This window comes from Rhamphochromis sp. 'chilingali', assembly GCF_963969265.1.
Source record: "Rhamphochromis sp. 'chilingali' genome assembly, chromosome: 9".
Lineage (NCBI taxonomy): Eukaryota > Metazoa > Chordata > Actinopteri > Cichliformes > Cichlidae > Rhamphochromis > Rhamphochromis sp. 'chilingali'.
Genome location: NC_137936.1, coordinates 9,545,851 through 9,561,542, shown reverse-complemented (window position 1 = coordinate 9,561,542; position 15,692 = coordinate 9,545,851). Strand labels below are relative to the sequence as shown.

The window sequence follows — 15,692 nt, the reverse complement described above, 5'->3', positions numbered from 1 at the left end:
AGATATAGAGATGTTTGGGTGTTGCCTGCCGCCCCCTTATCTCTGGCACAAACTGTATTGTCAGCTGCTCGCCAGCAGGTGAGGCTGTGTGCATTTCTCCAGTCCTAGCACATTGCATGCTGCTTGAACATTCATCACACTGAATAATTTGACTAACACCACATGATTCATATTCACCCCTAACACAAGGTGCCGAACAAAAGAGGTGGGGGGAAAAAAGGAGCCTGTTCTGCTTGGTGAGTATTCAGTTTATTCTGTAAAGATTCAGAAGTGTAGAAAGGATGATACAACAGTGCTTTATGATCAGACTATTTCATAAAAGTTTAAGTCATCATAACACCGTAAGTCCAGATTCCATTTATCTCAAACCAAAATAAATTTGTAACATTCGACACAAGTGCATACACTGCTGGTAGGAGATGAACCTCCAATTTCACTTTGGATGGTATAGCACCGTTCTTAGCTATTAGCAGCTTGACAAAGATGCAGCTTAGTAGGATTCATGTAGTGACTGTATGTTCATATAAACAAGAAAATTCAGAGGAGAGCAAAGATCTCCTCATTTGGCTCTCTAGCTAGCACAATATCTCACTCTGTCAGTGTCTAGGGATCAAATTGATAATTTTGCTTTAAACAACATTTTGCCAGTAACAATATTTGATACAATTACAGCTTAAAGTTAAACATCTCCAAGTGTACAGAAAGCAGCACAAGATTGTTTCACAGATATAGACCAACAGTGACCATCAATGCACTGGCATGTTTTATCTTTTTTTTTTTTTTAAAATCTTTTTTCTTCTTCTCTTCTGGACAGCACAGTAGCTGGAAAGCAAGGTGATGGACAGACAGGTCATATAAACACATGGACAGAGCTGAGTAAGGCAACGTTAGCGTGACAGGCTTCTCTCTGTTCAGTTTGCAGGGCAGTGTAGTGTATTGATCTTGACGGAGCAGTCAATACCTTTACTGTGGAGCAGTGTGATTCTTTTTTTTTTTTTTTTAGCATTGCTGTCTTCATTAGTGCATTGTATATAGTCTCTTGCGTGTAGCTGAACTGCAAAAGTGATCACCAACATTTATACAGATCTAAATAAAACATGTTTGATTGCATCTGGACTTACAGTGACTATAGAAGAGTAAATAGAATTGAAAAACCAAATAAAGGAGAAAAAAAGTAAAATTCAAGGCAGTGCAGAAGTACTGGTTGCTAAAAAAGTAAAAAATATCACAAAGCCAACAATAACATATCCTTGACACATCATTTGTTTGTCCAGTCAGTACAAACCCTCTTTTATAGTGCAGTTTCAATCATATATATATATTTCTCCCTCTGACCCCAGAACAATATCTCTCGGCCCTATCCTACCCTATCTTCGCTCATTCAAGTCAGTTTTCCAGTCAGTGTGCGTCTTTTCTCTTTCTTGTCTTTGATCCCTCGTACTGACCTCATTGTGCACCCTCCCCACACAACCACAAAGAAGCATGAAAGGCTTAAACATCACAGGACTCAAAGGTGAGAAGTTCTTTCTTTTGACGATGGCAGGAAGTGATGGCAGATGGAAGAAGAAGAAGAGGAGGAGGAGGCGGAGGAGAAGGAGGGGTGGGGGGTATTCACAGTTACAGTCAGAGTCCAACGGTCCAGCTACAATCACATCTGCTGTCATTATGAACACTCTTTTTTTCTCTTTTTTTTTTCTTTTGTGTTAAGACCACGGCCAGGGGAGCGAGCCAGCTTTTGAACATCATGGTCCTCTGGCGAGAGCAGGCCTGCTTCATCACACCTCCAGCATCTCCATCCTCAGGCGATCCCTGCTAAGCAGCACACGCAGACAGACAGGCAAACAAAACATACACAAACTGTGAGGATGCAATTGGATCATTCTGGTTGCATGGCACTGCTGCAGTGTGTTGTAAAATTGAAGGGCTTTTTTTGGGGTGGGGGGTAGCACAGTAAAAAGACGCCTGCGTATGGCTTGTCTTGCCTCTCGGAAATCTAACTCACCAAAGGCAATTGTCATGATTTATTCACATATGTTAGCATGCGCTCTCAATCTATAATTCAGCGGGCCAGACTCCTACTTATCTAAAAATAGCTTCTTAAACACAGACCTTTGATTGCCTGAATAAGCTACACAGCATGAGTACTTGTACCCGCTTCTCCTGCTTTCTTTTTACTGTACATCACGCAGCAGTCACTACAAACAACAAGCTGTCACCCTTTCATCACTCCACCTGCCTTACGTTGTTTTTGTTTTCTTGATTGATAAATAGCATCGAGCTTGTAAAATATCACAAGGCACTGTGAGTGAAATGTGTGTTTCAGTGGTGTGCAAAAAGGATTGCTGTGACTCAAATACCTGGCCTGATTGGAATCAGTCTGTTGTTCAATGAGTGACTGACTAGCCACTGGCTGCTGGTGGTCCTCCGCTCGCTCTGACCAGAGATCCTGCAAAGCTCCCGGCTGCCCCAATTCGTCGCGCTGGCCTCGCTCGCCGCTCCCCTCGGATCCCATCAGGCCCATCAGCGGTGAGTATGAATCCTGCCACACAACCCGCTGACCTGAGTTCAGTCCTGCTTCTCCTTCAAGGTGCTTGTTCATGTCTTGCTCAGCAAGTTTCTTTTTGGCCGCCGGAGCGTCCTTGGGTGGCTCGAGCTCTGCATCTCTGCGACCCCTCGCATCCTCCGACTCCGCGGGCGGCCGCTGGTAATTCTCCAACCACTTCAGCTGCCCGTTCTTGTGGCTGTACCGGCTGTCGCTGAACCAGCGCACCACCTCTGACTTGGGAAGGCCCGTCTGGATGCTTAGCTCCTCGTACTGCTGGCTGCTGGGCCAGCGGGTGTTGGAGAAAACCTGCCGGAGGATGTGCAACTGCTGCGGGGTCTTGTGGCCCCAGGGGGGAGAAAAAGACGCCTGACAAGCCGACCCCTCCGCAGTTTCGGACTTGTGTTCTTGATGCGCATTCTCTGATGTAGCCTCTGGTTCAGTCATCTTCAGCCTCTTGAAGTTGATCTTGATGGGGTCAAGCTTGAGCTCGGGGCAGCTTTTGTCCCCGGCAAATGCGTCCTCCTCCTTAATGAGCTGCTGTAAGATTGACATGCCTTTGATGGGAAAGTCTTTGTTGCTTTTACCTTCTTCAATAATGGATGAGCTGCTTTTTGCAATGACAGTGGTGCTGGTGCTTTCCGTTGGGGATTTGCTGGCATGATTCAGGTTAGGGACACTGTCATTACAGGTAGTACTGGGATATTCACTGCTAATACTGCTGTTGTTGGTCACGTGGATGTAATTGTTTTGATCATCGTCGGGCTTCGAGGCGTGGGCTGGCTCTTGTGCACTGATGATGCTGCTGTCATGATTGTTACAAGTGATGTTAGATTTGCTGGTGTTGTCAATGGACTCTTCACACTTGTTACTGTTTGAACCTTCCGATCCGATTGGTAAACTGTTGCTTTTGACATTTGGTTTGCCGTTGGTGTCAGCAACACAGTGCTCATCATTATTGCTAATGTTGGCAGAGCAAGTGGCAATGCTGTTGATGCCGTTGGCTGGGCCGCTGTTGTGCACCGGTTTCCTGGTGAAACTGTCAACACCATTACTACTGCTGGAATAGCTGCTGATGCTGCTGCTACTGCTGCAACTGCTGCTGCTACTGCTGCTTCGAATGTTGCTGGTGCTACTGACGCAACCGCTGCTCCCCGCCATGTCCAGGCCGTTGCTCTTTTCCGGCTCCACAGTGGGTTCAGTATTCTTGGTCAGTACCTGTGTAGTTCTGACTACAGAGGGGAACTTTGGGGGGACAACCGGAGTAGAATACGAGACCCGGGTAATGTGGGGGTTGGTTGACATGCTGGCCTGTGTGGCTATGACTCCGACAGATCTGGCCTTTACACCACTGTATGGAACTTTGGCCATCTGAAAGTTTGGTCCTTTTGAGCCTGGATGGGCAGTTACAGTGTGGTGGGTTACGATGTGATTGACGTGCCGTGGTGTGGTCGGTTGCTTCTTGGGTGCTCCACCTTGGAACACGGTGTTGAACATCTTCCTTCTGGCCTCTTCGATCTCTTCAGGAGACCAGCTTATGCCCTGCTTGAGTCGTTGGGCAGTAAACCACAGTTTGATCTGCTCTTCGGGGAACTCTGACACCACTGTTAGGTAGCAGAGCTCTGCTTTGGTCGGGTAGGGAAACTTGCCAAAGGATGTCTTGAGAAAGCTGCTGGTGTCCATGGCGGCATCGTAGGTGGGGATGCTGCTGAGGGGGATCATTACCTTTGGAAGGTCTTTATTGGAATCAGAGGAGAGGGGAGAGTAAAGGGAGGGAGTGTGCTGGTGAAAGACTTGGTTGGACACTGTCGTCGCAATCACGTGAGTGACAGTGGTCCTCGGCATAGCTGGGGCACCAGAAATACTGAGAGCCCCGTTTTGGAGTTCAGGCACATTTGTCAGCATGCTGGGGTCTACATCCTTTCCAGTGTCAATCTTCCGTACCTCCACAGTGTGAGAAACCACAATCTTTTTGTGCTCCCCCTTGGCTTTCATCATCTTTGCAATTGGTGTTTTGGTGAGGGAGATCCCAGATTCTCTGTAGTCTTCTCCGCTGTCCGTGAAAAGGCTTTGCTCCACAGTCGTTACGCCATCCCTCTTGTTGACGGCTAGAGAGGCAGTAGCGAGGCCCTGCATTATCTTCGGGTGGGCCTTGGCGTTGTGCAGAGCGAGAGCCTCGAAGCGGACTACTGACACCCCGCAGTTCAGGCAGTAGAAGGTGGGCTGGGCCCTGAAGTCTAAGTGGCAGTTGTGCATGTGATCCAAAAAGTAGTTGAGATCTCTGGACTCGAAACGGCAAGTCAGACAGCTGTACGTGCCTCCTTTCTGCATCTCACTGCCACTTTCAGATTTGGAGGAGCTGTGAGAGAAATGCCCAGATTCTTCTCCAGAGATGCTGAGTATGCTATCTTCTGGGATTGTTGGTAGGAGTTCTGGTAGCGAGCCCAGTATGATTTCCTCACGCACATGTTTGGATTTGGATGGTATCATGCAGGGTACAGTGGATTTCCTCTTGCTGGCCATGGTGCAGCTTTGTGTAAATGGGAGCGTGAGTGATTGGTTGTCCGGTGTGATGAGAACAGAGGGCGGGTGGATAGTGGAGAGGGTTGAATGGAATTTAGTGTCATGGACCAGCCACTATGATATCACAGTGTTGCTTCATGCCTTCTGCCACTTTAGGACTCCTGCCACATGGACAAGTTTAACAGCTCCCGGGGGACCTGTGAGGAAAGAGTACAAAAGAAGAGAGAGGTGTGATTCGTTCATCTTTAAAAAGTGCAAAAAACAGCGAGTAAGAAGCAACGAGAGGAGGCAAAGCGGAGGAATATAATGTGAGATAATTACATTTATTCATTAAACTTGAATGTCATGCAAATCAAAGATAAAGACCTGACAAAGATGAAAAGCAGGTATATGGTCTATGCTTCCAAATGAAAAGAATGAAACATTTTTACATATTACAGTGAGCGCAGTGCGGAGGACGCTAACAGCTCCACACAGGGTAATACGTGTAGGTGGAAATTCAGTGTGATAAGTGTATTTATCAGCAATTACAGCACCAAAGTAAAAGAGTCAAGAGCTTTTTTTTTGTAAAATATTTTTTTTATTATGATCATAATCAAAGAGGAAGATCACCTTAAATTGCCGTACAGAACGAGGTAACATGAATCTCGCTCGCTAGGCAGATTGTTTAAAAGTGATCAGAGATCATGCACAAATTATTGGTTATTATTCATCTTTTAAAATGATTTTAGGCTGATTTCATAAATGCCGAAAAATATTTAGCATGAAATATATCAAGGCGAAAGGCATAGGAAATATGAGAAAGCATTCCATCAACGAGTATATTAATAGAATTTAGAGCTTCACTAACAGACAGTAAAACACACACACGCGCACTTTGAATACACGCAGTCAGAAATGACTAATCTCACTGATATTTGTTTTTTCCCCCCACAGCTGCCTTACGATCGTCCCTTCTTGTAGCTGATAACACTTCTGAAATGTATTTAGTAAAGCTTTGCCATATTGACAAAACATCATCAAAATGATGCTTGCTGGTAAAATAAAGATAAAGGTAGTGTGTTAACATAATGGTGCTGGGTTCCTTTCAGTCCTGAGATCTCCGTTTCCTGCATTCGGGAAAGGGTTAATATCATTAAATAAATATTGTCCCTGGTGATTTTCGCACCCGCTGAGCGAGCTGCACTCCACTGAGCGAGCTGCACTCCACTGCAAATTGATAGTGCTCACTGTATCTAACCCCACAGACTCTTTCACATTGTCTCAGCAACCACAAATATGCAAAATATGCGCACAGATTTGTGTCTTACAGAAATATTCTCTTGTCATTGTGCGTGTGCGATTAGAAATGAGAATTCTTTTAAAAAGCTGATTTTTGATTTTAATTTTTTTTTTTTTTAAGGGGAGAGCCGCACTATATTTCGGCACTGTCACATGCGCAGGTCGTCCCGCCCTGTTCCTCTTTGGTTTGTTACTATACAGCAAACATATGAAGGTTAAATTCAGCGAACAATATTAGTCCACTCTTGGATGTGAGCCATTTGTTTTACATTGCACGTTACGGCGTACCTTCCGGGCATAATGTAATGTGGAAATGGAAATTAGGTGACTCGCGTGTCTGGTGTGTGTTGCAGCAGCCAGCTGACAACAGTACTGTTGAGGACTTGAAATATTCTCATAAGGTTACTACAAACAAAGCTAGATACAAGCTGGTGGCTCAATCCGTCTCATCCTGCATTTGTTCAGCCAGCAGCATGGCGATGCGTGCATGCATACAAACACGATACACACATCACTGAGTGCACAAATCCATTAGCAAAACACTTCCACAGGCTTTCCCTTTCTATTACACTCCAATTATATGGATGGATATGGATTGTCACTTCAGTCTTCAACATTTCCCCTCTTCCTTCTTCGCGTTTTTATAAAACGTGCCTGTTCTCTCGCAAATATTTAACAAAGTTTGTAGGACAAGATGACAGACACACTGCAGTCCGCATTTGCAGTAGAGAGGTTTTGAGAGTCATTTTACCAGCCGTAAGTGCTAAACACAAAAAAAAAACCCAATGAAAAAATATCAAAGTAGAGGCGCAGCTCCGCAGCCTCTGCCCTCTGAATGAACTTCTGACACACGCGCAGAGCCTCTGTATTTCACTCCTGTCTTCTTTTCTGAGACTGGAGAGGCACTGATGTGTGATATGCTGCTGAAAACGGGTCTCATCCAATCACCATCTTTCTATATCACTTAAGCTTTACCTTCTACCACAGGCTTATCGCCCTGCGAACGACATCAGCCGCATTAATTTCCCCCTAAACCTGCTTTCCTTTCAAATCCGGCATACCTCAAGCACGGCGTGCTGCCGTTTGCTGCTTACAAAGGAAATCGTTTCACATACTTCCAGCACATATTTTTTTGGCACGCTGCGCTCGCGCTAACTGAAGAGCACTTTCACAGACTTTTCATTTTACTGCATCCACGTGCGCGTTCACCGCGGCTGGCTGGATGGTAAATAAAAGATGAACCTGTTCCAGAATTAAAACCCTCAAATGACTGCTCAACAGTACACACTGATCCCAGACAGGCTGTGACGTCCTCCTTATAACTGCCTCTTTTTCATTCCTACTGATGGCTGCTGCTTTCTGACAGGAGGGAAAAAACTAAAATTAAAACAAAACAAACAAACAACAACAACAAAAAAAAACTAGGTCACCAGCATCTTATGCAGTAATCCCGGTTCACTGGATCCAGACGCGGGCATGTGCTGTATGTTTTGACGCCAGAGAGGTCATGATATTCTCTGACGGCACACTCGATTAACCCCTGGTGAGGACAAGGGGTTCACTGAGGCTGTTCCACGGAACGAGGGATTTAGACGTCAGCTTTCATGCAGCAGAGGGATGTAGTCATGCACATCCGAAACATGTGTGCGAGAGATGTTCCTATGCTATAGAACTCAGCGAAAAATCAGCGCTGGCTCCGTTTGTCTGAGCTGCCCCAATCGCTGCGCTGATCCAACAGAGAGCACATTATGTGCCAGGATGTGTTTGAAACTAAACTCACGGAGAGGGTACTGTAATTTTGGCTGTGGGCTGCGACTGGCGTAGCAGCCCCTGCAAGGGATGCCGGTCTGTGACGAGACAGACGCCGGCCCAGTACAGACGCTCTCCCCTCCCCGAGAGAAACACTTCACTTCCTGTATGAGAAAACCTGAAACAAGCCAAAAGTTGAGAAAGGTTACATAAAGAATCAGGTCACCTATCTAAAGAATGGGCTGCTTTATCTGGCGAGCGAGACGTGCGAGCAGACACAAGACAAGGGCTTCCCAGACAGGGAGCCATTGAATGGTTCCCTCTGAAAAGCCCGGCCTTGTGTTTCAGCGACGAGGTAGACAACGCTCAGACGATCACTGTCCTCGGTGTGTTGTATGTCCTCGCAGTGGCACCGTCTCTGTGGGGGTGGGGGGGCACACGAGGAGGAAACTCTTTTCATCTCATTTGACCAGAGGAGTTGTATCTGAAGTGAGGGAAAGTGGCAGAGCTCTCAGACGTGTTTTTCCGAACACCCACGCTCCAAAGGGGGAGAAACGGAGAGTCCTCGCTCGCTGGACTAAAACCACGTTTACACCGTTACACTTTTTTTTTTCTTTCCTCCCCCCAAAAAAACAAATGGGATTAGGCCAGGTTTAAATTCTGATGGGGTTTATACGTTCCGCCCGATTTAATAGCAGCATAAAGATTTACAGCCTCATGTGCTCTTACACCATCATTTCCATAACAATATTATATTTACATCTCATTAATATTTAATTATATCCCCGTCTACTTTTAAATAGCAACCACGTGAGTGCTACCACCTTTTTTTTTCATGCCAAAAAAAAAAGACAGTTGAAAGAGAGCAGCATGTATTCCCATCCATCACCTCATAAACTGCTGCAGTAATTACAATATTACAACACGAAAAAAAAGGGGGAAAAAAAAACAAAAAAAAAACATGCCAAATATACAGCGAGCTGCTGCCAGCGGAAGAGGGAGGCGAGGCTGCAAAGTGGTTGCTAGACATTAAAATTTAATTCAAAACAGTCTGATGACTGATTCAAACACTCCCAGATTGTTGGGTCACCTACAGTTGACACGAACAGAGATTGGTGTTTGTGTTGTGCCGCCCGTTCACATGAATGAGAACGCGAAGGCTGGAGGAGGGAGAAGGACAAAGGAAGACAGAACTCAGACATTTGGGAGTGAAGTGTGAGGATGACTGACGATGATGACAGGCTGTGCTGTTTCAATATTCCTCCCCGCTGACACGCTTGTAGGCACGCAACTCTCTACGCTTGGTCCTCACACACTCCCACCTCACCTCCGCAACATTTAGCACCTGCACCGTTCTGAAAAATCTTTCTCTTTGAACTGAATAACTGGCAAGGAGTCTCTCGGTGTGACAGTCACAGAAGAGCTAAAAAAAAAAGGAAAAAGAAAAGGAATAAATTCTCGCACTTATGACAACATTTATTTTGTGTGTAATTTGCTGTGACAGTGATCCACGGCTGTCTTGAGAGACTCCTTCAAAAAAAAAATCTGTTAAAAAAAAAAAAAAAAAAAAGACTTTCTGTCTGCTGGGGGTTGGGGTGGATTTGGGGGGAGGGGGGCTCCTGACAGATACATTTGAATGATCAAAAAAAATCTGTTTAGCAGGAATCTTTCCTGCCAAACGTCCATTAAATAGATTAACGCCATGTGAGTGGATCAGCTGGACACCCAAATATAAGCCAGAGACAGAGAGCAATTACTGTCTTGCACAGAGAAGAGATGGGGAACAATGGCGCCTCATTTATAAGGGAAACGTGACCCAGTGCTGGGAGCCTTTACGCGGCCGACTGTGGAATTGTTCAGTTTCTGCCGCCTCTGCTCGTATCTCGTGTCCGTCATGACGCGCTGCTCCTTCCTGACATCTAATGAGGGGCAGCTTTCAGTTTTGGGGACACCTTTGTGCGTGCGTGCCAGCGTGAGTGTCGTGCTCCAGCGTTACGTGTGCTGAAAAACAATTCAGAGACATCAGGGTCATTAGAACTACGCTGACAGAGCGCACAGGTCTCTCCACAGCCCGTCCAGCCGAAGACATATGAAGAGGTTTCAGTGTGTGGTCTCAGTCTCCATTGTGGGCTCTGATTATTTCCTTTCCATGGGTGTGTTTGTGTGCGTATTAGTGTCTGAATGTCTGAGACGCAGGTGTTGTCAGCCAGCTCGTCCACGTCCTTCTCCTCCTCCTCACGCACGCCGCCCCCCCTCTTACCTCCATGACTGCAGCCTCGTCCACTGGGAGACCAGTCGGTGGTGCCACTCATGTGTTAACATCGCCATGGCAACCCCTCTCTTCCCCTTGCCCACCATGCCACACACACACACAGAGCAGAGTCACTCATCCACACCCACCCAACCTCAAGACACACACACACACGCGTGCGTGCGTGCTGAATTCCTTGGACTGCATCCGGTGCAGGACAAACTTAATCCACATGCCCCGCCAGCCATCTTTGAAAACTCCATTCATGGTTCAAGTCTCTTTCAGTCAACTTTGGGTGAGGTCTGCAGCAACAACTTTGCTTTTTCCCCCCCCTCTCAATCACATTGTGGGGAAAAAAAGAAACTCTGCCGCACTGTTCTCATGCGTGTGACGGGCCGATGAAAGGAATATCACAGCTGAACGGGACACAAATGACCTCCCGTCACTGTTTTTATCTTGCTAAATCTGCGCGGAGGCCCGGTGACCGAGGCGGACAGTACATACCTACGCGCTCTGCCTGTCTGCCGGCATCTTTTTCGGGCGGCCCTGTTTTGTGTTAATATGACCGCTCGCTGTTGAAATGTCTACATTGTTCTGCCAACCCTTCTACCCGTGACCCAAATGAATGACAGACGAGTAAACGGTGGTGCGCTGAGAATAAAAAATAAATAAATAAAAAAAATCTGAGTCATGCATCTTTTTAAAAATCACTTTTCATGAATAAGTTCTTCAGTTTTGTAGCCAAGACTACAGGCATTCATTTGGCAACTTAAGAAGAAAAGGAAGAAAGATGGCGGCATACCGCACATTGTACTGTCCATCCTAAAATGGCTGACATCACAGCCTCTTCTAACTGCCAAAGCCTGGTAGATGCCAGCTCCTGCTGACCAAACCTTTCTTGGATGGGACAGAAAAAGTGGCAGGGGCTCTTTTTCCCCACTAGCCCCAAGGTTTTTTCCCACCCATCAGTGCACGGACGTTTCTTTTGGTTGGAACTGTGCAAACATGCTGTTTTAGTGAGCCTTTTGAGCGGTCCGGGCTTCGATACGGCATTGGTCCGCTGACAAAAGCAAAACCAAAAAGGATGAAAGACCCAAATAAAAGTGAACCTGCTTTGAACGCCGACCTTTTTGGTGGGAGAAATAGGACTCGCCGTTGTGTGTTGGAGAATTCTCTGTGAGGATCATGAGGTATGCCGCTGTCATGAATGCTTGTTTATATAAAACGGCTGGAAATAGATCTGGTTGGCATTAGATAGTTGATTTTCTTCTCCGAACCCAAGGAATGTTATACACTCCATGTCAGCTAAATCTGCAAATCATGACCATATGACCTTCCTTGGTATTCTCTTGCACGGGATTCGTTTTAAGCTGTGGGAGGCACACACACAAACATAACATCCACAGCAACTGCTATTGGAACTCAGAACACCACATCCTTAAAAGTACAGTATGCCAGGTATATGGAGGGATGGCATGGGCAGAGATGCTGTATTTTTTGGAGGGGAGTAGGCACTCTTGGCCCACTACATTGTGTCTGTGTATACAAACACTCCGCTGTGGCCATGACGAAAACTATGAGCTGTGCCTAATTGCAGGGAGTGCGGGATGAAAGGCAATATGCCTGGCCTCATTAGAGCAGTTCCGAGAAGGGAGATGGAAGACCGTTCCCAGGGATCCACAAAAGGGAATTGACATTCCCCCGGTGTAAGTGTCCTGCTAGAGTGAAAACCTCCACACATACTCAACTCACCGGGCCAAAGCTGAACCCGGTCTGCCGGAGCAGCACAGCGAGAGCTCATTTACCTTTGTTTTTGCTGGTCATCACACAGCCTGCAAATTAACTATTGGAGTGCAGAAACGTTCACTGGAGACTGGACTGCGCCCCACACAGCCCCCAAAAACACCTCCTGTCTGAGGAAAACCTCTGTGGCAGAAGAGTTGCGCAGTCATTTCCATGACCCAACGTCATTTCTAATAAGCTCGCATGGTTAAACAATTAAAATACATTCCAAAAATTACCCGTGAACCATGCCTGTCTAGCTGACTGCTTGAATAATTTGGGGTTGTCTCCTGTGCTATGGACACTGGACCCACAAATGATTCACAGAGGCAACATTAGTCAGCGCAGAGGTCCCTCCCCTAAAGCCAGAGACAGACACATGGCATTCAAAGCTGGGTCAATATTTATGTGCAGATAAATGACAATGTGCCCTACAGGAGCGAACACTAACACACACACACACACACACACACACACACACACACACACACACACACACACACACACACACACACACATATATATATATATATATATATATATATATATATATATATATATATTTTTTTTTTTTTTTTTCCCAATGGATCATTAATAGTGCACAATTTGCGAAATATCTGCCAAAAGAGAAGCTCTACTTACTCTACTGTACATGTATCGTGTGTGTGCGAGAGAGACCGAGCGAGAGAGGGAGAGAGAGAGGGAGAGTGTGTGTAGGGCACCAGCACATGTTGGTAGGAGGAAGAGAAGGAAATGAAAAAGAGTCCTTTGCACAGAGATACAGGCCTACCTTTCTGCTCTGGCAACAGAAATAAATTTGCAGCGAGTGAGCGATCAATAGGTGAAAATTGATACTTGGCGTACAGTTTGAACATCTATGAACTCGGAGGCTGTTTTCTTTTTCTTTTTTATAAAAAAAAATCAGTCGACAAGCCTGCTACACTACTGTGTTCAGAAGTCTTTCACAAGTAAAAGCACTCACACTCGCAGCACAGTGGGGGAAACAGAGCGCGTTGTGCAATAAAATAAGCACATACGCCACATTGTATAGCGCGAGAAGGAGCGCAATTTGAGCCCGACGGAGGATCCGTGGTTGTAACTGTAACAAACTGACGAGTTAACCCGTTTCGCTCCATTCACGAGGCTGTGGGGCAACACACCGCCTCGGAGCCGACTTGCCAAAGGCGATCTGCCACTCTATATAACCTTATGAATATTCCCAAAAAAAATCCTCCACCCCCCTCCTCCACCTACTGTCGCCATTTTATACATTGGCGACTTCATATAAACTGCCTCCACTACAGCACCAGATGAAAATTCAATATTCAATAGCGACACATAATTCCAGTAAACAACTTTGGAGATCGCACCTCGTCACCCAGTGAGACGTATTCGTGTTACGGATGAATAAGATGTGTCCTTACCTCAGCCGTCGGTGGTAAAAAATGGAATCCGACATTAATATATAAATGAATAATATTGGATTAGCTCCGATCGCTGCGCTTTGCGAAGAAGAGGAGGCGAGCTGGGGGTGGGAGCTCTCCTCAAGTGAACCCGGTGAACTGGCGTGAACCCGTCAGTGACCACGGCAAGGTACATTACATTACATTACCTTTCCACCCCTCCGCTACACTGTATGAAGACTGCAAAACAACTATGGTCGGCGGTGCAGGACGAGGCTGCTCCAAAAAAAATTAAAGCGAGTGTATTTCCTATGAACACGTGATACAGAGCGTCATCCAAAATCCAAAAGCCCTTTCATCTAAAATTTTGGAGAGGGGCGGGGATGAGATGGGGATGTGTGTGTGTGTGTGTGTGTGTGTGTGTGTGTGTGTGTGTGTGTGTGTGTGTGTGTGTGTGTGTGTGAGGGGGAGGAGGGTACGTATACTGAGCCCAGCGCACATTTGGGTATATCGTTATAGGGGTAAGGCAGTGCATTCAACACACGCGGGTTATAAGTAGCTGCAATGGCATAAGTAGCTACAATACAAAGCAGGCCGATCAGATGTTTTGTATTGTGTATATTTGGAATTTGACAGTTCATTCATCTCCCGTTTCACTGAGCTTCATCACCCAAAAGATAACCCTAATTAGGTCACATGCTTTTTTCAATACATGGCTGTCATCTTTAGAAAAAAAATACTCTTGAAGAGCTACTATGAATATTAATCGTTGTGGGAATTGTCATTTAAAGCACAGGCCTATTAGACCACCGGCTTAAAATAGACAGTTACGCACAAGCATAATAGTGATAACACCAATTTACGCAGACGCACAGTAACTGTAGCCTAATTGGACTTGTCTGCATTTAACTTGAAACAGAAGAACACATTTCCCTTTATTCAAACTAGGAGTGGTAGTTATTCGCAATGTAAAGGGAAAAGGGTTTGTACGGCCGTGACCCTTGTGACCTTGTTGGCCTCATGCGCGTAAAAGCGCACAGGAAAAAAATCGGACGACCGTTAAACAGAAAACCTGTGAATTTAAGGGCTCATGGTAAAACAGCATACCTAAAAGGGAGCAATCGTGACTTAAAATGGAAAGCATATCAACAAGCGGCATCAAAGATACATGAGGACATGTTTACATGGTAATATTAAGTATGATAAGGTCACTCTAAATCCACTAATCCACTGGACAAACAATATGGACACATGTCTACTTAAAAGTATAGCAGTAGCCTAACTTCTTAGGCATGTGTAAACTAGGTTATGTGTATATGAAACAAGTGGAGTGCCTGCAGCCGGATGCCCACAGTATATACAAAAACAGCGTCAGAACATATAGGACAAATGCGTGCCTCCAGTATTTACGGAACATGGATTAGCTATCCCCTCCCAGTTTGTCCTCACTGGGTTTAGACGTTGCCTACAGTCAGGAAAAACAAAGATAATCTATCAAGAAGATGAATCGCAAAAAAAAAAAAAGTAAGACAACTCAACCAGCAGGTCCGGTGTGCAGGAACTTGTGCATGCTGTGCTGTAAGGTTAAAAGACACATGTTGATTTAGAGTTCAGAGCTGTAGAGTATTTGTTTGCTTTAGTGGACGGTTTGTGATCTGGTGGAACTTAGTGGATCTGCTTCTCTTCTGGTTATACCGGCTTGTCAGGTTAAAAAATATATATATTCTGCAATTATTTTCCCTTAACTGCATCACTCCATAAATATGTAGACTTTAAAGTTTATGTGAAATATTACTATAATTCAATAGATTGTGGTATATTGTCCTAATCTTGAGTTTCACTGTGACAGATGAGTAAACTGCTTCCTGTGTTTTTACTTCCATCTAAAGTCAGAGAGTCTGCATTTTTATTTTCTTAATAAACTGTGTTTTTATAAAAAAACAAAAACAAACAAACGTTGAACTACGAGCTAAATGAATCCTCAGAGACACGATATCACGAAAAAGCGTAGGAGTGGGACCTCTGGTGATCCCTGCTATCTGCGGTGTAACCGGATCAGGGTAGCAGAGGGACGTACAGGAGGCTTGTTTTCCTCCAAATGAGCCAATGAGACAACCTTTACATTACACTGACAGCCTGGCTCGGCGAGTCTGGTGACGCC

General features: G+C 45.5%; 1 protein-coding gene across 3 annotated transcripts; it reads right to left on the bottom strand.

Annotated features, from left to right (window-relative positions):
• Positions 1 to 237: 237 nt before the first annotated feature.
• Positions 238 to 13,875, bottom strand: zhx3a (zinc fingers and homeoboxes 3a). Of its 3 annotated transcripts, none has more exons than XM_080891590.1 (3): positions 13,553 to 13,875; positions 2,358 to 5,262; positions 238 to 1,812 (listed from the first exon to the last, which is right to left on the bottom strand). In XM_080891590.1, exons 2-3 carry the CDS (start codon positions 5,063 to 5,065, stop codon positions 1,776 to 1,778), a joined length of 2,745 nt encoding a protein of 914 aa, XP_080747716.1. In that variant the 5' UTR covers positions 5,066 to 5,262; positions 13,553 to 13,875; the 3' UTR covers positions 238 to 1,775. The 3 variants fall into 3 exon arrangements, with proteins under 3 accessions (XP_080747716.1, XP_080747718.1, XP_080747717.1); XM_080891592.1 differs by having other exon boundaries at positions 238 to 1,809; XM_080891591.1 differs by having other exon boundaries at positions 13,741 to 13,788.
• Positions 13,876 to 15,692: the final 1,817 nt, after the last annotated feature.

Bases quoted from the DNA above. Each gene is read 5' to 3' on its own strand.
- zhx3a (XM_080891590.1), bottom strand. From the start codon at position 5,065: ATGGCCAGCAAGAGGAAATCCACTGTACCCTGCATGATACCATCCAAA. The intron at 1,813-2,357 runs GTATTTGAGTCA...TGTGCTGCTTAG, and splicing joins ACTGATTCCAATCAGGCCAG to CAGGGATCGCCTGAGGATGG.